Source organism: Apostichopus japonicus, chromosome 18, assembly GCF_037975245.1.
Source record: "Apostichopus japonicus isolate 1M-3 chromosome 18, ASM3797524v1, whole genome shotgun sequence".
In the NCBI taxonomy this organism is placed as follows: domain Eukaryota; kingdom Metazoa; phylum Echinodermata; class Holothuroidea; order Aspidochirotida; family Stichopodidae; genus Apostichopus; species Apostichopus japonicus.
Genome location: NC_092578.1, coordinates 14,400,145 through 14,426,530, shown reverse-complemented (window position 1 = coordinate 14,426,530; position 26,386 = coordinate 14,400,145). Strand labels below are relative to the sequence as shown.

Genomic DNA, 26,386 nt, shown 5'->3' with positions numbered 1-26,386 from the left:
CGCTCTACTCATGACATAACCCGCTTGAATGTTCCTAGAACGAACAAGGTCTTGGGTCAGAAATCGTTCAGTGTAGCCGGTCCACAGTCATGGAACAATCTCCCTCGTACTATAAGAGAAACTGACAATATCTCTCAATTTCGTAGTAATCTTAAGACTCACCTATTTCCATGCTAATTTGTGTCTGTGTCTCAAGCGCTATGATCTAGATGGAATAGCGCTATATAAATATTAATTGTTATATTACTTGTTATGTTATGTTATGTTATGTTAGCGGTGGAAGCTAACTGAAACTTGGTGTGTTATTGTGCATTAGAAGCACTGGCGGATCCAGGGCCTTTGTTTGGGAGGGGCCAAAGTGGCATTAGAGTGATATGGGGGAGGGGTTGCCCCCTCCCCTTTGGAAAATTTTCTATTGCTGAATGCCCTCAGATGCAATTTGGTGCGACAAAAGTGTACAATGGTGATGTTAATTTACTTGTAAAAAAAATGTTTCCCAGGTGTAATTTTCTAAAATATTTATAAAACAAAGTTGGGATCATCTTTCTCAAGAAATTTTATTTCTCATGGGTTATAATTTTCTTACAACCAGCCTGTAACTGCCAAATTGTGTTAAACTGTAAATCATCATGCTCATACATTCATGGGCGGCGATCCGTATTTCCGAGTGGGGGGGATATGACCTTGTTGACTATCTAAGCGTAGCGCCACCATGGGTTGGCGCGAAGCGTACAAGAAAATTTGGGGATTTACAAACCCTCTAGATGGCAGGAAACGGCACTTCCCAAGGTTTCCAAGAGGCATATACCCAACTTTAAAATAGGGATATCATGTCCGAAATATCTCATAATCAGGATCCAAAATACTTTTTTTTTTAAATTTCGGGTGTTATTTTGGGAAAATTGCCCCTATCAATCTTGTTTCAGGCGCTACGTTAGAATGTTCGAGAGCTCTTTTATATTATTCGATGAAGAAAATGGCCTCATGCAGGCTATTATAGGCCTATACACATGCAATACACAATTACACATAGTTACGTTCCTAGGTACCGATTGCTAGGGCATCCAGGTGAAACGTGTATTAAGCATTACCCTGGTAACATGAGATTCTCAGCTGTTCGAGGGAACATGTACGTGTATAGGCCTACTATAGGTCCTATATGAATACTATGAGGGTGCATATATGTACTATATCAATACCGTGATAAAGATAAAGACGGTTTATTTGAAAAGATCGCACTGCGTTTATGGTAGGCGAGAAATGAAGCTAAAAAAGAGCCGTACATTCACGATGATACATAAATGTAGGCATGAAAATATTCTTATCCCTGGCATTTGGTGGGGGGGGGGATATGATGTAGTACATCCCCTCCACCCATTTTCATGGGGGATATATCCCCCTCCCCCCCCCCCAGGATCGCCGCCCATGGCATACATTTTACATAGCTCCCAACTCTTGAGAAGGCAAATGCTGGTCCATGCCACGAATCGCCGTCCTGGGGGAAGGGTATAAGGGGAGGGGGTGTCCCCCTCCCCTTTTGATTTTGTTGGAATCCTGGTGATGCCTACATGTAAAATGGTGGCACTTAGAAAGGCTTTTGTCACCCAAAATTTTCGGAGAAATATGCATTTTTTTGTGTGTAACATCAATAAATTGAATAGTAGGTGATAATTCATTCTTTCCCGTGGCCATGAAAATGTTCGCTGCTCGCCCCAATGAAAAGAAATATAGGCTAATTTGAGGTTCAAATGATGCTGTAAAGGAGGTTTTATACTCTATTATGCTAAATGCTAAAGAAATGATGGTTGCTAAGTCAAAAATTGATGCAAATTATTTTATGTATACTTGACAATTACAATGCGGTTTTTTCGGACGCTTGTGCGGGTCAGCGGGTTTGGGTGTTAGAATGCGGGTCTAATTCCCGCGAATTGCGGGTCAGTTGGGAGCTCTGCATTTAGATTTAAACCAGAAAACGAAAAGGTTTAGACTAGTCTACCACTGCTATTCCTTTCGAATTTTAAATTTCCAATCATATGATTTAGCGGATGTTCGGAAACATTTTTTGGCTCACCTTTGGGGGGGGGCCATGGACCCCCTTGGCCCCCCTTGGATCCGCCAGTGATTAGAAGGCGGTACGTGTTACTAGCAAATGACATGAGAGGTAGGGGGGCTTTCCAGTGATGGGTTGGGGTCAACGTAACATGTTATATGTGTGCGATTATATAGCCTACGCTTTTCACGAACTCCTATAAACCGCAAGGCAGATGGACTTAAAACCTGGAGTGTGTATGCATATGATGTAGTGTTTCTATATGACGTTATAGGGATAGCGGCCAGTGATCAAACGTGGTAAGGTATTTTATGAAAGTTGATTCAACTTAGTTCTCTGACTTTTAGTTTTCAATTCTCTTTTTACAATTAAGCACGAGAGAACTACTGTGATGTAACCCTAGTTCAAGTAGATAATGCAGATGTCACCTTAGATCCGTCAACATTAGTATTTGGGACAGTTGCAACGATCTCGTGTTCTTCCGGCAACGTACCTATCGATGGTACAAGAGAAATTCAGCGAAGCTGCTTGGGCAATGGTGACTGGAGTGATGGATCGCTGACGTGTATACCTAGTGGTGAGTAAAATCTGGGAATCAATATAGACTGTACACAAATCAAGCATGGTGTTGTATTGGTCAATGACGTTCGTAGTGTTTAAATATTCATATTATGGGCGAGGTTTATTGGGTTCAAACGGTTAATATCTTGAATAAAACAAAGTTGAAAGTTGCAAATTTTTCGACTTTTATGCCACCATGTGAAGTAAGATTTAAGTAGATAAGCTAGTTAAGTATGTCGTTATGGCATAGTGGAGTCAGTGAGGTTGAGGAAAAGCATAGAAAAGGACGCAAAATGCTGCTTTAAAGGACTTGGACTCGGACGAGGCTGTGTAGAAAGGACCCGAGTGTGGGTTTATTGGCATTATCTGACCTTAAAAAGAAAATCTGTTGTACTCCAACATCTTCTTTGTTTCAAATTCGCGTAGACTATACAAGCAAGGGAAACGACATGCGATCACTATATGTCAGATCCAATACATTCCTCCTTCGAACTTGTATGCCGGAGCGTCAATCAATACTGGAAATCAATACAATTTGTTACAGCTGAGTAAACAAAACTTGTTAACTCGAAACATGGGAAACATGGACTCGGACTTGCTTCCACGTAAATTACAAGGTCATATTTGTATTCATATTTATATGTCAACCACATCGCTCCAAATATCTCGAGAATATACTTCACAAAGCTAAATCAGTAATGCAAAACCAGATATATTTTTATTTTTATAAAATGCTAAAGTGAACAATAGCCCATGCAGATTGACAGAAGTCAAGACCAAATATAGACAACAGGGTACTATAAAGGAAATCCACATGGGCCAATCAGTGGTCCACAGCAACTTAGAACAACTAGAAGGGAGGGGCTTACTACAGCATCAGGCACAGAAAATAAGATGCTGATGCACCCTGCACTTGAAGGACTGAGCACCGTTGTCAGAAATGTCACCAACTACGCTGTCTGGTAAAGTTATCCATACATGTACCGCAGAGTGAATGAAGGTCCTGCCAGTGGAGACTGTCCTCGAAACTGGTTCTGTGAAAGCATGGCCGGGCATCGACAAGCTAGAGCGTGTAGCTCGTCTAGCTACAAAGGTTTGTGGTAGCATTGCCTTTAGGTCCGGTGGGCACGAGTTGGTGTGCATCTAATAGAGAACAGTCGCTGCTGCCACCTGACGTCTTTGGTGAAGAGATGAGATGTTCAACTCAGTTTGTGCTTTCTCCTCACTTGTGCCAATGATGCGAAGGGCCTTCTTCTGGATCGAGTAGTCCTAAGGTGGTGGGTGAGGCACTCATCCATGAAAGAGAGGCATACTCCATCACGCTACGGACCTGAACCTTGTACACTGTTGCTCGTTCCCTGATGTCCAATTTGTTTGCAACTTTCCTCAGGGCACCCAGTTTCTGTCCAGCTCTGCATGATACCTTGGAGATGTGTTTTACATCTTCTGTAAGCATTCACAGAAGCGACTGAAAGCAAGGGCGTAGGAACCCGGGGGGCTTGGGGCGGGGCGCCAACCCTCCCTGTGAAAAATATGGTGGGGCGGAAGTATCATTCCGCCCCCACCCCCGCTTGGCAAGTCAGAAAACCTCTTTTTCACATCTCAATAAATGAAAAATCTCATTTGGAGCACCAAATTGCATCTAAGGCCAGGTGAAAACTATTTACAAAATGGAGTGGGTGTTGAAGTGTACTATATTGCACCAAACTGCATTTGAGGCCACCTGGAAGTGCAAACAAATCCAAAGGGGGAGGGGGACACCCCCTCCCCTTAGAACCCTCCCCCAGGCGGACAATCAGTGTTCAGCCCCCCACTCAAAAGTACCTTCCTACGCCACTGACGGAAAGGGTTCAGTCTGTGGTGGGACATGGGGCTGGGGAGCATTAGCTTCGATGGACCTAGGACATGTGACTTCACCTCAAAATGTCCCCTCAATATGGACTATTTGATGTGCATTCTTTACCACAACTTCCAGTTTTTGAAGGTTCTTCAACAAAATGGCATTTAATTGCAATTAAAAATTGCTCAAAAAGAGGTGCTTGTCATTAGCACAAATGCGCATTTCTCTGGTTCTCACAAAGAGGATGTGGGAACGCTACGCTCGCAATACTCGACCCCAAGACTATAAAACGCTAGTGCAAACGTAACAAGTAAGCAATCTATGGAGTTACAGATCTCATCCCAAAATGTTACCAACATGACCCACCAAGTTTGCAGTACTACCGCCTTGAATATTAGTACGTGCAGAGATCTTGCCGAAATTAAGCCGTTGAACATATCCATCGGCGATGTGATCATTGTCGTTTTAAATTAAATAGTACACTGTAAATCTACAGTCTCTGACATTTTAACATGGGTTTTGTCATTATTGTATTTATTAAATGGTCAATGGTCAATTATTGCTACCTTAGACACTTTACCCCGAGACCTGACTTAGTCATGTAGGCACAGCGTCCCATGGCCAAGTACATACTCACCAAGTTTGAGTTACCTTCAAGAAGTAGCTCCCACAACATATTTAGCTGAAATTTACCTTGACCTTTTGACCATTGACGATATATGATCAAGTGATCTTTTGCGTTTTACAATGAGCTGTTTAATTGCAGAGTCTGATATCCCGCACAGTTTCGAAGATTTCGGCCAATTTGTCATTTGGGTATCCGCTTAACAGCCCAAAAGGTCTGTGTTTGGTAACTGGTAGTTTGACCTTTGAATATTTAACGTCATACTTAACATGAACACGACATCCCATACGAATGTACACACTCACTGTGTTTAAAGCCAATCTGTCCCTTGGAGGAGTTCGTGACACATTTTCATTTTCACACGCATACACACATAGTTACGTCTCACACACTGCTTTTTGACCCCTTACCTAAAAAACAAAACATAAGTCCTCCCATCGTATTGTGTCACGCTATTGTACCACTCCGACCCCCCCCCCTCCCCCCACATCTTAGCGAGTCCAATCCAACGAGTTTCAGGTCAGCGCTTCAAGGTATGATGTGGGCAGCTATTCCATTTTTGCACAAATTGTCGATATATAGCACAATATCTTATGCTCAGTGCATTGCATGATTGGATAAGATTACAACATATCAAGGAACCTGCTTTCAACGAATTGTTTGCGTCTTTCTTACCATGCATGTAACTACCGGTCAGTTATAACACACTCAGCCGAAAGAAGATACATTTTCCTCACATAGTGGCTCGTTGACCATCAAAAGAATATCCCAAAGAAATTCCATTTTCCGTTCTCACTAATAGAATTATTATAAAAATAACGTCAAATTTCGAAAACTTTAAGAGATTGGTTCAGGTGTTTGATATGTATGAAAGAGCACAAAAAGACAAAAAGAAGAGTGAAGAAACTACCATGATAGCATGTGCTGTTAAGGAGATATGACACTTTGAAGATATCACAGCTTCTTTGAAAACTACTGGTGTAGAAAGACTAACTGTGAGGGTGTGATGTCACTTCCTCACTTCCTTAACATTTGTGAATATATTTCTTGAAAAATTATTTACATTTTTTAACACATTTGAAAATAATATAATCAAAAATTCTTCAGATGTTTAATCTCAAATACTTCCTTTCACAAATATGTGATCTCCTGACATATATTTTGGTTGAAAGTCATGAAATCTCACAAAATATTAAGAGAAAAAACAAAGACTTTTCAGGAATGTGAGGATGTGACATCACAGCTAGTCAGATTTTAGCAGTTTCTACACAATGTGATAAAACTTTACACTTGAATATCTCTTTAACCGAAAGAGATATTTAAACAGTTTTTTTTCACCATTGTCTTTCTTTTATTGTCCTCTTTCATATAACATAAACATGTATGACACCTGAAACAATCTTTTAATGGTTTATTTCTTAGTATACATACTCTTCAATTGAAGGAACTTTTTACAGATACAAATTCCCAATGTGAAACATGTACGGAAGCCATAGAGTTCCAGATCTTATCCCAAAATGCGGGTATATGACCATTATGATATCATAATTCTGGGACACATCGATAAACATAGATCCACCACGTTATAAGTAGATGAGCCTTGATCTCACTGACCTCATGATCTTTTACATTTGACGCCCATTAAAACGCTGTAAGAGTCTTTAAAAACAAGGGACAGTCAAACCGCCATTACTTTCTATATGGTTATGACATTTTCAGCTATTATATCAGTATGGCATGTTCATAACCAAAAGATCATCCTTATCTCATCCCTATACATATAATGTGCATATAATGAAAACGTAGCAAAGAAAGCGATGGAAATGTATGTTGTTGAATATACACGAGAACTAAGAGGTCCATCATGGTGATGCAGGGATACGTGGAGAAGGTTCCATTGAGGAGGGGGGGGGGGGGAAGAGGCAAGTTGACGTAATGTGTCAGGTTGTGTGTATGTTTGTGTAAGGAGGTGGTGGGTGTTGTAACAAGCATATACCTGCGATCCATACAGGTCACCGTACGTTCATGTATTACGATCTGGGAGATGGCATCACGCAATAAAGCGTTTCTATTCTGATTCTTATTTATTTGGTCCCTCGATGTGTAAAATATCACAACAGGTGTGTCGCGAAACTGTATAACACCGATGGTCTTCAAACATGTCCAAGGTTGTGTCTCAGCATATTAAATAGTACCTCAGTGAACGTCATAGGGTCAGGGGTAAAGTAACTAAATTTGTGGGTAAATAAATTTTCGGGTATATGGGGTTGGCATTTCCCTATCAGTCCATAAACCTAACTGATATAAAGAGTAGTTTGCGACACATCTTTTGCCACAAATTTGGCCAAGATTGACAATTGACCATTGTTTTATCACGCAACTTTTTATATCTTTTTAATATATGCCCTTGGGATTATATGAACAGAGAAAACTGCTAGCACAAATATTAGTCCTGCATTAGTTTCTTATGGGGCCTTAATGACAGAAATGTGCAATGGGAGGCGAAGACAGGGGAGTGCGTGGGGATGTGGTGTTATGGGGCATTTGCCGGCAGATTTTCCAGACGAAAATCTAGCTTTGTCTTGACAAAGTGTCTTGAAATTCCCATAGTGACAACTCCTAGCTCAAGAGTCATAAAAGCTGACACCGCACATTGAGCAACTGAAAAAAAATTAATCTCTTTTATTCTCATAATCCGTCAAATTGTTCAAGTTTAATGTAGATATTATAGTATTAAAATGTTGTAGTTTCTAGCTAAAATGTTGTCTTTTGAGATATATACAACGCCAAAGATTCAAGATACACCACCTGCAGGTGTTCGACCAAATGCGTTACTACCGGGTGGTACTTGGTTAATTTCTGTTAGAAGAAATGTAGACAGGTTTTACATTATACGACAAACGTTCGAGATCAAATGTCCAGCGGTTGTGATAAACCTAGAATTTAGAGACGGTACTGAAATATTGTGAGATGAAACGTTGAATTAAAAATATCAAGATAAAGTTTTGAATTATCGCGATGAACCACCTAAATTGTGACAATGAACGTCAGAATTTTGACATAAAATATTGCGATTGAAAGCTAAGTATCTTCCAAATCTTCCAAAATTGCGATATGAAATGTTAACATAATTAGAATATTTAAGAATTCAAAATTGCTACACCTGAAACCTTCATCCAACGGCCGATGTGCTACTTTAAGTGCAATGCATATAAGTTATATGCATTGCACTTAAAATAATAGCACTTCGGCCGTTTGATGACATATCTAAAATGTACTGGTGTGGAAACAAATAACGATTTTAAATACAGTTTGGTAATATGTTGACTAATGTGTTTACTCTTACATATTTAATGGCATGGATCATAGATATTAAAGTAGTCACTAGATTACTGAATGAAATGCTTATTTTCAGTTCTCATAGATAATAGTAAATACATTTTTACATTTTAATCTACGCTGGGACTGATGACAGATACTATTTTACATGTGACGTAAATTGTAATGTTACTCTTTCACCAGTTTTTATTCAATAAGTGAATAAATAAATGAGTAAATAAGAGTCCTATTTGAGATAAGGTAGACTATAAACCAAAGTAACCAACCCATTATTTTGGAAACAGGTGCAACTTGCTCCGGTGATTCTTTGCAGGTAGGCATACGTTTAATAATGAAACTAAGTAACTTGTCCATCTAATGGAATGCGTGTTCTTTGGCAAGAGTGTCTTTTAGCAAGAGGCCAGGGAACCAGAATGAACACTCGGGAAGGGCCGTTCCCGGCCATATGAGGGCATTGTAAAACCAAAAATTGTCTTGTGCGCTCCGCGCCAAACGGTGGTGGCGCTCCGCTCAGATAGTGGTCCATACAAATTTGCAAATCATGGCTACTCCCCTGACTTTTATTGAATTTCTGTAGGTCAAACTCAAAGCTATTTCGAATGGAAAAAAATTGTTAAGATATTAACAAGAAAAAAACTCTAATTCGGAAGATTACTACATTAGCAACTAGCATGATTTCACTTCATTTTGTCTCAAAAGAAAACTTGTTCCTTATTTCCCAATTTGCACATTGGATATTGCAGTGCTAGTATGCATATTTTCCTTGAAACGGGGGGGGGGGGGGGGCGTTGATGGAGTGATGTGTATACGCAAATAAGATAATACAATAGGAGTTATAAAGGGTACTAAATATAAGGCTGCATCAGTCCAATCGAATTTCTGCTAAGTGCCCTTTGATGTCGGTGCCCCCCCCCCCCCCCCAGATTAAAAGTGCTTCCGCCGCCCTTGCATCCTGTATGCAGCATACGGCTTTCGACAGTTTAATTCATATTGTGAAAACCAACTGTTTCCTCACATTCACGGGTGAAGTATAATATCTATAATAAATATGATTATCGGAAGGCAGTCATTTTGTAGTAAGGTTACACAGGAGACGTTAGTCTGGACATAACGCGTTAACCTCTTAACGAGATATTGGCCGATTTGTAATACACCACTTTACAGATTGTGGAAATAAACTTTAAAGATGCGTGTAACCTCTTGTATGTCTACAACTAGCACTTCCATATCAGATGAAGGAAATAGTGGACTTACTTACGTATGCGATCTCTGTATCAATCTCCTCAAATTAATTGAAGCAAAAACCATTGGCCACAATTACTTCATCAAGTAGCGCTAGACATATCATTCAATATAAAGTCATGCTACTGTGACGATAATGATGAATAGATACAAATACGTCCATTCCGTTAGCTCTAAGCTACGAGTTGGAAAGGATATAAAGACAGATACCTCAGCGATATAAGGGAAGTTGGAAGATTTGCTGGGTTCGTTATATTGAACCATTTTCGATAATAAAATCATTGCATTAACGTTAGAGACATGTTGCAAGTCGCCACTAACCACTGAAACTTTCTAAACCACCAACGAGTGTCGCTTCTAATAGAAGAACCGTCGGAAAGTCCCGTCATTCTCCACCTTGCCTTGTGTACTAAGAATCATGGCATGACACCGGGTACAATAATGTCAAGCGACCCCTAAGAAGCACCGTCGGAAAGTCCCGTCCTTCTCCACTTTGCCGTGTGTACTAAGAACCAGGCATGACACCGATTAAAATTATGTCAAGCAACCCCTAAGAAGAACTGTCGGAAAGTCCCGTCCTTCTCCACCTCGCCTTGTGTACTAAGAACCAATTATGACCCCGGGTTCAACTATGTCAAGCGACCCCTTCATTGTTCTTGTAGTTTCTTCATGTTTCTTTATTTCATATATCCCCGGCACCCCAATATACCACCGAGCATCCATTGAAATATAGACTACAACAAGCAAAATCGAGAATTTCCAAAGAAACAGGTAAGTGGACATGACTTATAAGTTATAAAGCACAACCAGTAATAATCCTACATGAAAGCGCATTGTAAAGTTGTAAGGCGATACTCTCAATCTGAAGATATTAAAATGAATATTGAGAGTTTCTGTCTTAAAATTCTTATCATGCTCATTTCAAACATAAGTTTTGTTGTAGAGGCTTATTGCTGTAGGTTGCGTGATGAATATAGCATAGTCCTACATTAATCGACAGGAAGACCAGTATGTCATCATGCTGCTATTGATCCGTGCTGATATCAGAAGCAAAGAAGTCAAAGCGAAATGACCTTTGATTTTCCGATTACAGACAAAAGAAAATATGGCCAGGAAATACTAAGGATGTATATCCAATAGACATAGACCTATTAACCAATGATCCAGCTACACAACTCCCGCTTGAAGAATACGTGCTAACACTGAATGGGGATTCGATTGTAGAATTCAGGAGTAGTAACCTGGTGAAACAAAAAAATCAGCCATTAAATCACGTGAGATACAACAGCATACAATATCTGGTAGTTACCTATATTGATCTGGAAATGACGGAATACGGTCGGCTCACTCAACTGCTACTCTTGGCTATGCAGATTATCGCAGGTAAGCCCCCTCCGAAAAGAGGAAATGATTGTACTACTTAAATGTACTTTGTCATTCTTGCTGTTTTCTTTCATTCTTTGATTGTTTGTATACAATAAACATAATCTAGTCAAGATGACTAGAGTACATTAGTCCAGACAATGCTTCTATCGACCAATTAATTCTAGTCACTTGACTAACTTTTGGTCCAGTGACCAAATAGTTCTGGTCATATGACTAAGTAAACCTGGTCACATGACCAGTTTTTACTAGTCATTCAATTATGCCTCTATCGACCAGGCTTTAGTCAAGCGACCTAAACGATTAGTCAAGATGTCAGTTGACTAATTCAATTAGTCACATGACCAGTTTTTACTAGTCATTCAATTATGCCTCTATCGACCAGGCTTTAGTCAAGCGACCTAAACGATTAGTCAAGATGTCAATCGACTTATTCAATTAGTCACATGACCAGTTTTTGCTAGTCTTTCAACAATGCTCTATCGACCAGGCTTTTGTCAAGCGACCTAAATGATTAGTCCAGCAGTCACTTGACTAATCCAGTTAGTCTTGCCCATGGATAAAAGTAGTTTTTCTATACTAGTTTTATATGACCCACCACGGATTCGAACCTGCGACAACTCCCTTATAGGTACAAAGCTGTCTGTTGAGCTAACTGGTGGGAACAATTCTTGGATATAAAACCTGATTGGGCCTTAACCACTGCTAGACCATCAAGCTCTCTCACATGAAAAAAAGAAAGCAAGAATTTCTGTATTAATTTGGAATCACATTTTATATTTTCTCTTAAACACTACATATGCTTCACCTCAATAGTAAGTACAAAAGAGTGTCTGATTTTATCAGTAATTGAAGAACCAGAAAACCCAAAGGTTTAGTGGTTCTGATGCCGATGAGAGTTTATGAAATAAGATAAGTCAGAATTTGTTATTGTTATATACCTGTATTGTACTTATTGCCAGACAACTGAAACCAAACTGAAGCTGATCAGACATAAAGTTGTCAGTTGCACTCATGAATATAAATGAAATTTCAGTTTCATGTGGCACTACTGTACCAACCTACCAAGTATGAAGGTGATCAGACATATATTTGAAAAAAAATATCGACATTTTAAGAATTTGATTACAAGCCCCACCCACATATTCATGTACTGGACAACAAAAACAATGAGGTCCATGTAACGACAATGTAGCATATCTACAAGTTATTCAATACATTTACAGTAATTAAATATATTGTTTTTAAGATTATACATACACTTGCAAACATGCTAAACTGTAGATTACCTGGCCATCATAAACAAAACCAAAAATTAATGCCTTTATTGATGTACATATAAAGTTGAAAAAAAGTGATATAGTTGACTCTAGGCATTTCACCACCCCACACCCCCTCTCCAGACAAACACATGGGGATCATACGACACAACCCATATCCCCAACCCAGAGCGGAACCCTTACCATCATACCACCTGCAGCCTCACCTACCATCCTACAACCCTGATCTCAACATCACCCTACTCATCTGACAACCCCCCCCCCCCACCTGACACCCATCAGATTTTACCAGTTTCACACCTTACTACCAACACATTAATCTACCCCACTCACATAAGATTTCCCTATACTCTATAGGTACATGTACAGTAATACCAGATTATTAAGTTCATTTACTATTTTCACTATAGACTATCCCTTTAATTGTCTGAGCCAGCTATTTATGCAACATACATATACACACATACCCACACGCAAACTTGATCAAAACATACAAACATGCCAACTCATCACAACATACACATATGCCAACTTAATTGCAAAGGTTACTTTTTTTCAGTCCAGTTTAATTTGTCACTGGACTACTCCTTTAATGGCCTGGCTAGCCAATTTCATGGTTTTATAAAGCAAAACAAATATAGATAAGATCAGCAAGCTCCCAGGAACCAGGAAAACATGTCAAACGTGACGAATGACAGGAGTTTAGGAATGAGGGACAACAAATGCTATATGGCCAGCAAACACATGAATATTAATGAGGTTACATGTTATTTTCATATGAAAATGTAACTATTATTATCCACCAACAATCAACAAAGTATGGAGATGATCGGTTATACCGTTGCAAAGTTATTGACATTTTAAGAATTTCACTTTAACTGCTGCCTACTCATTAATATTCATGTCATGAACAACAAAAACAATAGGGAACATCTACTAATCATGGAGCATGTACTAGTTCAAAATGACAGTAATTCAACATTTAATTTCTAAGATTTCAGGTTTACAAGCTATTTCTAGCAATTAAGGATTAAGCCCCACCTACTCATGAATATTAATTAGATGAAATTCCATTGTCATGTGACAATGAACCACTTACAACACCATACCAAGTATGAAGCAGATCGGACATACCGTTGCGAAGATATTGACATTTTAAGACTTTTACTTTAAGCCCTACCCACTTATTAATATTCATGTGATGGAGAACAAAAACAATAGGGACCATCCACACATCACCAGTCCAATATGACATTGATCCAATGTGTCGTTGTTGAGATATCGTGTTTACGAGCAAGCTGTCACATCACACACACACACACACACGCATGTTTGTGTTTCGTTCAGACCGAGGACCCCATTGTATTTTGCATTGTTCAAATCCACGTACCGTAACATTAACAATACCCCATACAATAGAATTCTTCCGAGGACGTGGTGATTCTTTAGAAATTACAACCGAGGACCTGAAATTGTTTTGTTCAAGTCCTCGGTCAGATAGCAAAACAAACGCATACCCACACACACATGTTTGCATTACATTCAGACTGAGGACCCCATTGTATTTTCCATTGTTCAAATCCACGTACCCTAACCTTAACAATACCCCATACAATAGAATTCTTCAGAGGACGTGGTGATTCTTTAGAAATTACAACCGAGGACCTGAAATTGTTTTGTTCAAGTCCTCGGTCAGATAGCAAAACAAACGCACCCTCACACACGCCAACTTGATCGCATAGGTTACTCGGCCTTCGGCATCGTAACCAAAAATAACATTTTGTCAGTCAAAACTAACACACGCAACAGCTCAAATGATAATGAAAAAATTTTCAATGACTTATTATTTGCAAGTTAGTTGCAGTTTTATAACACCTTAGCCTATTTTGACTCATATATGCTAGTGCAATTGATAGGCAGTATTCTATGTTATAAATGTGATGACAGTTTGAGCCAAAAAAACTGTACAAAAAATGGTAGGTGCCTGGAGCAGTAATTAGGCCATCAATTTTTAGCGATTTGCATGTTTAGTTTCTCCAGAATTTTATTGACTGATTTATCTGCCGGTGTGGTATCATCAACATTCAAAAAGATTTTTTTTAAAACTGAAGGGTTTTCTTCAGCAAAGGCTCTATGCCATATTTAGGACATAGAACACTGCCAAATAATTGCACATGGCTGCGAACAAACTTTTCAAAGTAGCTACTTGCAAGGTTTCCACTATCACAGTGTACTCTGGAACACCTTCATCCTCTGTCACCTGGATATAAACTGGCACGTCTGACAAGTCTGTAACCTGCAAAGATATTAAGGTATATGTTTTCAATATACAGCGCTTTCCAGTTTCAGAAAATGGGAGGGGTGGCTGATCTACCATGTTGGCCATGAGTGACCAACAAACAAATATACTCCACCAACGAAGGAATCAAAATAAATAATTTCTTAAATATTTTTTCAAATCAATTTACAGTACATCGTATTCACTACAAGTAATACTATTTTTGATGATATGAATAATAGCAGAGTATAAATGAAACAACAGAGCTAAATGGTGCACTGGTTCCGTGTATTTTAGAGAGAAATGAATATTTGCCATGAGTTATGACATCTTGTTACAGCTAATTACATCATGGTAGGGATTCATTCCACTAGATGATTTTAATACACTTGGGGCTGATCAGGAAATCCACATTGGGTTATGGTTACTGCAACTACAGATTGAAATCTGTCCAACATTCTGTTCCAGTTATCACATACATACTAGTCTATTCTACCTTTGTGATGATGCCCTTACTATATTTACAGCTATGAACACTCCCAGGTCATACATGTGATATTTAGTTAGGGAATAATGATCAGATGTGCGGGCCTTTGTTGCAGACAGAAGGTTTTCAGGGCCCAAATATTTCAAGGCCCCCCAGAAATAAGGATGCCAAAAAATGCCCCCCCCCCCAAAAAAAAAAGAAGATGCCCCAATAAATGTTAGGGCTAAACCAATTTTAGGGCAAATTTGTATGAAAAGTATCATTTTGAGTGATTTCATAAATTGGCCATATGGTCTACAGGTGACTTAGGCCCCCAAATCCTAAAAACCCAAAGGAGGCACTACCTAAGTACCACTGTGAAAAATGCTCAACACTGCACCATAGAATTCATAGGAAAAGAAACATTTTGTGTGATTTCAGGCGGAGTTCAGGAGTTCAAAATGGCCCATATGGCCCATACATGACCTTTGGCCTAAAATTCCAAACACCCCAAAGGAGCACTACCAAAACACTATCGTGACAATTAAACTCTAAGAATTGTGACCATACAATCTGTAGGAAAATATTAATTTTGAGTTATTTCCTGAAATAGCCCATATGGAATCAGACCTAAAATTGCTGAATATCCCAAATGAAACACTACCAGGGCACTAACATGATGAACCCTCGACACTGTAACATACAATATCAGACCACCTCTGATGGCCTTGACCCATAGTTTACATACTGTTGATTTAAATAATACATTGGGTACTTACACTATCCTCATCTGCAAATGCAATCATAGCACCCAACTTCTCATTCAGTAGAGTCGGAACTGACAGAATTGCTGCATGCATTCTAGACTCTAAAAGAAAAATCAACAACAGAAGCACTCATAACATCATGACATTTCAGAAGAGTGATATTATGTCATATTTGGTAACATCAATAGGACAAAAATATCACAGATTCACTCATCTGCAGTCCGGAGAGCAATACTCAATACTCGATAAATTGCTTAGGTGATAATATTAAAGTAGAGTACTAAATACATCACAGGTCTTATTTTCAGCAAAGATATTTGTATCATTTGATAAGGTCTAGGCTACTTAGCTAAGTAATATCAAGTATGAGCTCAACCCAAGCAAGCATCTTTAAGTTATGCCAATTGTTCAGTTATTTGTCGTGGGCCCCCACTGGCATGGGCCATAAAAAATGATTGCATCCATGTCATTGTTTCAGCTTGAGGGATTCAAGACAATGATAATTGATAAGGAACATTTGAAGCAAAATATAGAAACATTAATGGAAAAATATCAAATACTGAGATTGTATTGAAAGAGTTGCTCCATTTGTCAAGAATATGTATCAGTTGTCAAACTCGTATCTTGGACCCAAAGCAGAAAGGTTTCATTGATACCTACAGATTCCTGAAGTCCGAGAACATGTTTTCCCTGAATTAACAACCATATATCATATTCTGAGGTCTTCAGTAAAATGAAGATAATAGAGAGCAGACTAGCAAGCAGATTGACACATGAAAATTTGAACCTCAGGATTCAGCTGGCAACAGAGCATGTTCAGTGTGAAAGTTGAACAAGGAAGATATTATTTGAGAATATGCAGACAGTGATAAATTGAAATGCCTCTTGTTTCCAAAGTAGAGTAAGTAGACTAGATTTCCATATACTCAGCTTGTAACAATGTAACATTGCATCATATAAATGGATCAAACTGCATATCGTGTAGCCTATAATACATATAGGCATATAGGGGGAAGTGGGGGCAGGTTGTCACATACCACCTACTTCCACCCATGGATTTGCATATTGAACAATATATTTTTGGAAATTGGAATAGACATTCTATATCCATATCCATAACTTCAGACATAATAATAATAATAAAACGTTTTTATATAGGGCATTCCGTCCAAGACTTCAATGCTGCAATGCACTGCACACAGAAAAAATATAATTATACAAAACATTACCCATATTGCAAATATAAATGCTAATTCAGAGTTGATTTTTTAATATTTTTTTTAATTATCGAATAAATTTTGCAATAATCAAAAGTTCAATTTCCTCTCAAATGTTACCTAAATCTTCCAAAAACATCTATACCCACATACGAGCAGTCAGCCCAATGATTTAATTTGATTTTGGGACAATCAAGGGAAGTCAACAGTCTTGAATATAATTTCAAAATTAGGCCCTATATCCCCTCCACTAAGGGGGTCATGATACTGTACCAATTTCCCTTTGTTGAACACAGACACTTGTTTGTACCAAATGAAGTACTTCACAGCCATAACTTATGCAATCTACCGTCAATACACAGCCTGTCTCGTTATCATCTGAGCACTTGATTGTGTTCATCCATGATCATATCTGGCAGTCTGGGTTATCTGTGGTACAGGGTCTTTCACAGGGTCCATCCTGATCCTTATTCTACTGAACTTAACTGAACTCTGAGGGGATTCTAGCAGGCAATTTCTAGAATTGTTCAATTTGTTTAGGCCTCATGCCATACCGGTGTATGTGACAAGGATTTTTCTCCCTGAAAATACAACCCCCCCCCCCAGATTTACTGAAATTGCTTTGATACTTGATTGAGACTCTATTTTATAAGGAACTGCTTGATTTCAGAGAATATGCTGACCACAAATTCAACTTTTCCTGCCAAGAATTAGAAAAGTGATTTAAATCAGTGATTTAAAAAAAAACACTGATTTAAATCAGCATAATTTAAAATCACACAACCCTCTGCTAGTAAGTCTTAACAAGGTCCTAAATTTACATATAGATTTAGCATTTCAAACATGTGGTGGTAGTTGGTTTCAGAGTTTAGCAGCTGCTGAAAAAAGAACTCTCACCGTAAGTAATGGTGCTGACATTTGTACAATAAGTGTTGTAGCAGCATTTGACCTGAGAATATGTACCGGTTCATTGATATTGAAAAGTTTACATAGATAGTATGGAGCAAGTTTATTTAATATTTTGTAGGTCAAAAGCATTAACTTACAGTACACATGATACGCTTCTTCACTTATGTGTTCACACTTCCTAGAAATGGTAACCAACCTGGGAGCTCGTACAACGCTGGAGCTTATTTGGCAGTCCATAAATGAGTCTGTTGCAAGAGTCAAGATGTGAAGAGACAAATGCGTGCACTAGCCTTTTAGTGCTACCACAGTCTGAGTATGTACGGATGCGCCCTATTTTCCTCAGACTGTATGATGCAAGACGACAAACGTTAATGTCTAATGAAGGTGTTTATTTTTCACTACCATACATCTGAATGGTTATACCCCCTCACCAAGACATATTTTGCATCCACCCCTGCCTCAGACTTTGCTCGTAGTCCATTTTGAAGACCCAGCACATACCTGGGTGATGATCACTTGAATAGTGAATTACAGATTGAATTGTTACTAATTAATGTACCTTAACGGGCACCCTAGTCCTTCTCCATGGATGTATCTATGACAGTGGGATGCTTCATCTTCAAAGTGCAGCGGATTATGGCATCTCCATACTTGGAAAGCCCTTCACCAAGCAACTGTGCCATTGTCGTCTTTCCTTCAAGTCGCTTTAATTCAAGTAGTATCTATGGTTAAATGAGATCAATTAGATTATACAGTACATATGGTAAATTCACCTGAGAAGTTAAGAGATCGCTTAGGACTAACACATATTCGGGATTATGTTCAGAGACGTAGATTGAGATGGTTTAGACATGTCGAAAGGGATGGAAGATGCGAATTGGTAAAGAAGTAGAGAGAGACTACTGTAGCTGGTCAATGTAGGAGCAGTAGGCTCCCCAAGTCTTGGGATGAGGACATGCGGTTTTGCGGAGTGATCTTGCTGATTAAGGTATAGATCGGGCTCTAGCTCAGAATAAAACAAAGTGGTTTTCTTTTTAAGGGGGAACATCCCCCCTACAAATTCCCAATAGCGGTATCAGCAAAAAAAGTGTGGGAATCCTGCAATCGCGCTGCTTAGCGCAACACTGTCTTGAATTGATTTTTGAAAAACAAAGTCGTAGTTCGAACAAGTGGTGGGCATAAAGTGAATATATTCAAATGTCCATAACTTTTGAAACCACAAGATTGAATTTTACTGTATAATAAATAATATCTACAAAGACATATTAATACAGTACCTCTTCATCTTCAAATAGCCAAGGATAGACTTTCTTAACCACTTCGCTAGTAGCATCCTCTTCCACAATTAAACGACGTCTAATCTGCCAATGTGATAGACATACAACTTTTGTTATTTGTTCACATCCCTAATGTTCATGTGCATATTTTGTACAGCATGTGGGTAAACATGTACGGTACGATACCAGTCACAATTCAACTATTTAATCACATCCCATTACTAAAATGTACAGTAGAAATGGAAGTGAAATTACTATGCAGTGATACAGAAGCCTGAATACATTTGATACCTGTATGGAAAAGAAACATGTGCAAACATTAATCAATCCGCTATGGTAGCTACATTTTCATTTGTCAAGTGTACAATGATAACCAAATACATTTATGTTTGAAATTGTAGTATTTCCAAAAAGTTGAATGAAAGACCCCGTAAAAGATGTCCTATTTTATTTCCAATGGAATTAGGGTTAGCCTAGGGGGATCAACTGCGGTTCACGGTACCACAGGTAAAGCGAGGAATATTCCATCTTGAAAAAAGCCTAGTCCAAGGCTATATGACTCCCTACAAACAGCTACAACAAATTAAACACCCACCCACCTTTGTTCTGAATCGGAACTGTTTTGTACAAACTTAAAAAATAACAGAAAAAACTGTCTCAACTCATGCTGCTAGAATATATAACAAATTTTAGCCAAAAATTCCGGACAAGTCAGTGCAATTGTCCAGAAATATTCCCCCTCTATATTACTGACAACTAGGCCTATAAATTGATATGACACAGCTGTGGCAGCAATAGGCTGTTAGATTGCTCCATGGTCCCCAATGTTTATTTTGGAAGGGGGAGTGTATTCTCCTGTGAATTAATTGTTAACGGGGATTGTTGGATAGGATGGTCAGTGGACAAACTGGTAATAAAAGATTGGCGTCATGTTCAGTTGATGTTTCGTATGAAACATAGGCCTAGCCTGTATTTTATGAAACTATTTAGGGCTACAGTAGGCCTGGGGGGGGGGGGGGTATAGGGCCCTAGGAATAATCAGCTTATTTAGTGTAACAGTTTCGCACGCAACTACACAATCCCATACACACTATTCTAGTTAATTCGTTATCTTAGGGTGACCCTAATTGGAGGCTAATCCTTAACTCAAACCTAATCTAGGTATAAATAATATGGCCTAGGACCTAAGCCTAGGCTATGTCCCCCCTGAAAGTGCAGGAGAAACACTGCTGTGAATTTATCCCCCTAAAATATTTCAAGAATAATATAGCCAAGGTCCTATCCCCCTAAGGCTAAAGTTTCTAATACAGATTATAAATATTAAGTTTAATTTAGGTTTGTTATTTTGTAAAGAAATTATCCATTGCAAACATGAGAAACGCGTGAATACCGGGGCCACCATGATACTGTAAATATACGGAGGCCTACTGTTACGATAAACTGTGCTGTACAACTACTACAACTACAAGGCAGCTTAACGTCATTAGGTTTAACGTTAGGCAATTCGCCTATAGCTACTGCATGATAGGCCTAGCCTAGGACCTAGATCTTAGCTTGTTCGTACACAAGTTGGAATAATCGAAAATACACACTTTATGGTCTAATATACTATATACTTTTTAAGTGACTAACAAACGACACTGGCCAAAGGCCCAAAGAAAACTGGTCTAATATACTAACCTTGCAATGGTTACTGACAATATCACTGGATGATAATATTTTTTTGATTTTTCGTACCGTAACCGTCTGGCTGCTAACTCCCTGCTGTACGTTCCTTGCTCGTCGTGTACGTATGTGTACAATGTACTATAGTTCAGTGCAGTACGCTAGGCCGTACCGTGGCGCTACAATTGTTAATATTTTCCCGCGCTTTTTCATATGACGAATATATCAACCTGATTGACTAGTGAGTTTCGTCCCAGTGCTGACATTTATTGTAGGACCAGATTAAAATAGAACTGTGACCATTATGTTCTGGTCAGGCGACCTTTTGGGTTAGTCGTGAAGGCATCTCTACCAAGATTATGGCGGGATAATCGTTGACTAACGTAAACCAGTCGATATGACTAGACTTTAGCCTCGCTTGACTAGATTGTGTTTAGAGTATAGCCACACACGAAGCAGAAAGCAGTACATCAAGTTGACCGCATCACGTCATTCATTGGTTTTATTGACATGTGACGGAAAGTGCATTGCTCAAGACATAGTGACGGGTATCAATTCGGACAATACGACACATTTTTATTTCTGATTTTGATCACGTACGTTACATTTCGGACATCCCGTGATCAATTGCATGTAGGTCGCCCACCCGATTGTTATATGGAATCGAAAAGACGTTGAATAGGGACAGCTAATTCTCATTTATTTGATCTTGAAACAGCTTATTGTGAAGAAACAAGAAGTTGATAATATAGAGATAATACTAGAGACGTAGCAAAACCGAAGGAGGCGGGGGCTTGGGATGCGGGAGCAAGGGGTATGTTACCCCAAATCCAATTTTCCAGATTTGAAAGTACTGTAACCTCGTCTCTTGGACCTCCCGTCCTCATACATACATTCCAATGCAGTTCTGAGTTATTCCTCTTCCTGACATCTATGGTTACCTGAAAATCAATTCGAGAGAACAATAACTAAATGATATAGTTGCCATGCGCTCACTCCCATGGGGGGGGGGGGGGATTCTTCCCCTATTACAGAGAGGTTAAGAGAGAGTTAACATACACAATAGTTCTACAGTCTAAAGCTGTTTCAGATTGTTTCCTCTTTCTAACATAACATCATGTAATTAACAATTGCTATGATGAAATACTTTAAAATGCAGCTGTATTCGGGGTACAATGGTCCAGCCATTGGACCCCCATCTTGGGCTCATGTCTATCCTTGTACTTCCTTTATAACCAGTGGCGTAGGAAGGCACTTTTGAGTGGGGGGCTGAAGACTGATGGCCGGCCTGGGGGAGGGGTCTAAGAAAATTTGGAAATTTTTGCATTTCCAGGTGGCCTCAGATGCAATTTGGTGCAATATAGCACACTTCAACACCCACTCCATTTTGTAAACTTAATTTTGTATTTTCACCTGGCCTTAGATGCAATTTGGTGCTCCAAATGAGATTTTTTATCTCATTTGGAAATGAAAAAGGGGTTTTCGGACTTGCGAAGCGGGGGGGCGGAATGATACTTCCGCCCCTCCACATTTTTTACTGGGGGGCTGGCGCCCCCCCCCCCCCCCCAGCCCCCCCGGTTCCTACGCCCTTGTTTATAACGGTTCAAGCCCCCACCGAAATCAATGGGGTGACTGGTGGTAAGATTAAGAACATCAAGCCCACCTTTGAAATCCTGTACATGTTACTGGTGTGTCTGTATGAGAGGCATGTATTTTGGTGTGGTTGTGACATCGGAAAAATCTTCATTTGAATTATTAGTCTAAAAACTGACTGTTTGCATAATATTTTGATTGTTACTTTATATTTGTACATCAGCTGTACAATGTCCAGCGCTTGTTACACCAGTAAATGGTCGCAAAGATGGTTCTGGAACTGGACATAATGATAGAGTGGAATTTTCGTGTGATCAAGGATTTAGCCTTAATGGGGAGTCTGTTCTCACTTGCCAGAGTAATGGAACGTGGAGCTCAGATGTTCCTGAATGCACAGGTGAGTTGAATTTGGCGACCTATATCATTACCATTGTTACTGTATATGACTTGAGTTCGTTTTTAAAGGTCTTGGACTCGGACGAGGCTGTGTAGTAAGAACCCGAGTGGGGTAAAGTTCAGCCTGTTGCGTTGTTACATTCGTCGTCCCTTGAACAGAGTCCCTAGTACTATTTTATTGAAATGAAATACATCGAATCTGCATACTGGTGGTTGCTCTTCTGAAAGTGCTCATTATGTTCAAATTATTAAATACTGCGAATTTGGCGGTACGTGCTTAGCTTTATTTGACAGTAATGTACTTATAGGGAACCGTGTCGGGTTAGTTATAGCATATAGTCCATATACAATACGGAGTGGTCACTCAAATTAATTTAATTTATAGCTATACAAGTATTTAAGTAGTTCTACGTGTTACTAAAGGCATTGTTTCGTTATATTGTGTCGGGATCAGGCTAAATACTTCGGTATAATAATTTGGTTTTAAAATGGTACTTTGACATTGGTTATTAAAAAACTGGATTTATTGGCACTATAGATCTACCTTTACAAAATTGACTCTAATATCTTTTTCGAGTTCTCGTGGACTTTATAAGCAAGGCAAACGACATGCCATTACTATCCCGATCCCATACATTCCCCTTTACAACCTGTTTGCCGGAGCTTCAGTCTATACTGGAAACATGTCTCATTCCTAAAATCTTTGGTACTGCCCTGCTAACATTTGAATCACTCGATTGTGTTTTCATTAGTTACATTTGAATATACAAAAGGCTTGTTAATTAGAAACGTGAGAAACGGGAGTTGGGCTTTGACTCGGGCACCGATATACTAAGGACATGGACTTGGAATTGGAACTGGATAAGCAAAACCCCTTTTGATATTGGTTGACTAAAACAACTGTTGATTTTAGGCCTATTAATGTAGTTTGCTTGCTATAATAAATATAGGATTGAGTATATCAATGTATACGTTACTTTTAACGTAAAAACGTGCTTGCCGAGAAGAGAAAAAACATAAGAAAATGTTTGATATTATATTTTACTTCATGTTTCCATGCACCACCAGTTGTTGAATCTAACGGAAACTGCGTAACAACGGTTACATTTTGAAAGCATTTTTGAAGATTTTTGTTTTCATTAAAAGAGCTAGATCACGCCCAGATGTGAGTTTAGTCGTGAATATACAACAATAAACAGCGACGGTATCACCGGTGTAAAACATGCAAACCAATACATTTTTAGTTTTAGATTCCAATTTTTAGCTAAAATGTTGAAATGAACGCCACCCAATGTGAAGGTGTAATCCAAGCCTTGCGGGCTTCTCCAGTTCGATCAGCTTCACCGGACGTCAGTTAAACTTAAGCTAACTGTCACTGTTAGTAGGAGTAGCAGTCTAGGCCTTAGTATAATATTATTAGCCTAGTCAGAGACCTAGTTCTAATAAAGTTACTCTAGTAGGCCTATAGTCAGAGAGACATTGCGAAGATGATCGAAGGTCTGTGATACGAAGTGTAATATTACGTGTAACCAAGGGATATGTTTTGCACTCTTATTACTGTTGTCACTAGTATGCTGGTCGCGTCGGCGATCATCTGTTGTTCGAGCAAGGACAGCTTCTTTGGTAATGAATATGCATTACAGTACGTTCTCTGTTTAACTCAAGAGGCATGGCGTAACATCTTCTGTCTTCAGCGATTAAATCGTTTGATTCTTTTTTTGAACGTTTGTTTCAAAATTAGTTTGGTGAATTCTTCTAATTTTTTATGCATCGTCAGATGAGTAGCTTAAACGATATTTCATTTAAATTAAATGAGCAGTATTATGTATTTCCTTTTTGCGAAACAAACGGAATCCATTTACGAGAATTCATCATGGTCATAGCTATGTAAGACGACCACTAATATACAGTTGTAAAATGTAGCGATATATGCAAGTTGGGTCACGCCCGGAACCCGGGAAATTCAAATTCTGTCCTTGCAAAATTAATATTTGCCCTTCAATATTTCAAACTTTTAACAATAGTCAGCTTCTTCTTTATCTACTTTGTTATTTTTTACAGATGCCTGCCGAAATCCACCTGAAATTGAAAACGCATCTCATGATGATAAACAGTCTTACGCTAATGGTGAACGTTTGTTTTACTCGTGTAATGCCGGTTATGAACCGGTCTCTAGCTCTTATCTGCAATGTGTTGATGGGAATTGGTCAGAGGCAGACATCCGTTGTACAGGTATTTTTATGCAATATTTTCTCCCGTTTGGTATTCAATTTTACCAAACCTACCTAATTTTAACTAAAATTAAAATTGATCCAATTCATACACCCGTCTTGAATTTCCATCCAAACTAAGGTTGATAAACTCACGATGATCTTCATCGTTTCGTCGCCCGCCACTGATTTCAATTAAACATTATTTGTTAAACACAAGTAAGAGTTTTAAAACATTTTTATCTTTTAGTTTCCTCGGAGACGAGGCCTATATTGTACCACATACTATCATTCTGAAAATGACATACACTTCAACAAAATCTGGTAGACCTTTGTTCTTTAGTAATTTTACCGCTATGGATTCATTGAAATGAGGTGGTACTACTGGCCTCCTTTATTTCAGCAAAAAGTTGTGGCTACCCAGGCGACATCAATAACGGAGGTATTATAGAGGAAGTATATACATATCCAAACAGTGTGACGTATGTGTGCCATGAAGGCTTCACGCTAAATGGCCGAACCACCAGAACCTGCCAAGCAAATCAACACTGGAGTGGAATTGCACCTAGTTGTAATCGTGAGTTTTTTCCCCTCATTTATGGCCAAATGATTTACACTGACCAGAAAATTAATTCCATTATGCATTTATATTTAAGATATGGATATTAATTATCCTTGTAAACAGTGTAATAGTATAATAAACAGTGTAACAGTATAATAATTTGGTTTTAAAATGGTACTTTGACATTGGTTATTAAAAAACTGGATTTATTGGCACTATAGATCTACCTTTACAAAATTGACTCTAATATCTTTTTCGAGTTCTCGTGGACTTTATAAGAAAGGCAAACGACATGCCATTACTATCCCGATCCCATACATTCCCCTTTCCAACCTGTTTGCCGGAGCTTCAGTCTATACTGGAAACATGTCTCATTCCTGAAATCTTTGGTACTGCCCTGCTAACATTTGAATCACTCGATTGTGTTTTCATTAGTTACATTTGAATATACAAAAGGCTTGTTAATTAGAAACGTGAGAAACGGGAGTTGGGCTTTGACTCGGGCACCGATATACTAAGGACATGGACTTGGAATTGGAACTGGATAAGCAAAACCCCTTTTGATATTGGTTGACTAAAACAACTGTTGATTTTAGGCCTATTAATGTAGTTTGCTTGCTATAATAAATATAGGATTGAGTATATCAATGTATACGTTACTTTTAACGTAAAAACGTGCTTGCCGAGAAGAGAAAAAACATAAGAAAATGTTTGATATTATATTTT

The 26,386-nt window shown here is 38.8% G+C and overlaps 1 protein-coding gene and 2 long non-coding RNA genes across 3 annotated transcripts in view; 1 reads left to right on the top strand and 2 right to left on the bottom strand.

The window, feature by feature from the left end:
- Positions 1 to 26,386, bottom strand: part of LOC139958476 (uncharacterized) — a 324,735-nt gene that overhangs the window by 9,784 nt on the left and 288,565 nt on the right. The window lies entirely within an intron of this gene.
- LOC139958443 (uncharacterized) overlaps positions 1 to 26,386 on the top strand; it is an 81,696-nt gene that overhangs the window by 4,666 nt on the left and 50,644 nt on the right. Inside the window, exons 3-5 of the mRNA XM_071955526.1 lie at positions 2,424 to 2,627; positions 24,950 to 25,120; positions 25,502 to 25,675. Of these exons, the coding sequence (XP_071811627.1) occupies positions 2,424 to 2,627; positions 24,950 to 25,120; positions 25,502 to 25,675 (549 nt within the window). The remainder of the gene's footprint in view (positions 1 to 2,423; positions 2,628 to 24,949; positions 25,121 to 25,501; positions 25,676 to 26,386) is intronic.
- On the bottom strand, positions 11,789 to 21,366 carry LOC139958469 (uncharacterized). Its single transcript, XR_011789794.1, has 5 exons — positions 20,915 to 21,366; positions 19,235 to 19,313; positions 18,517 to 18,679; positions 15,844 to 15,932; positions 11,789 to 14,616 (listed from the first exon to the last, which is right to left on the bottom strand). It is a non-coding gene; the product is annotated as an uncharacterized lncRNA (long non-coding RNA).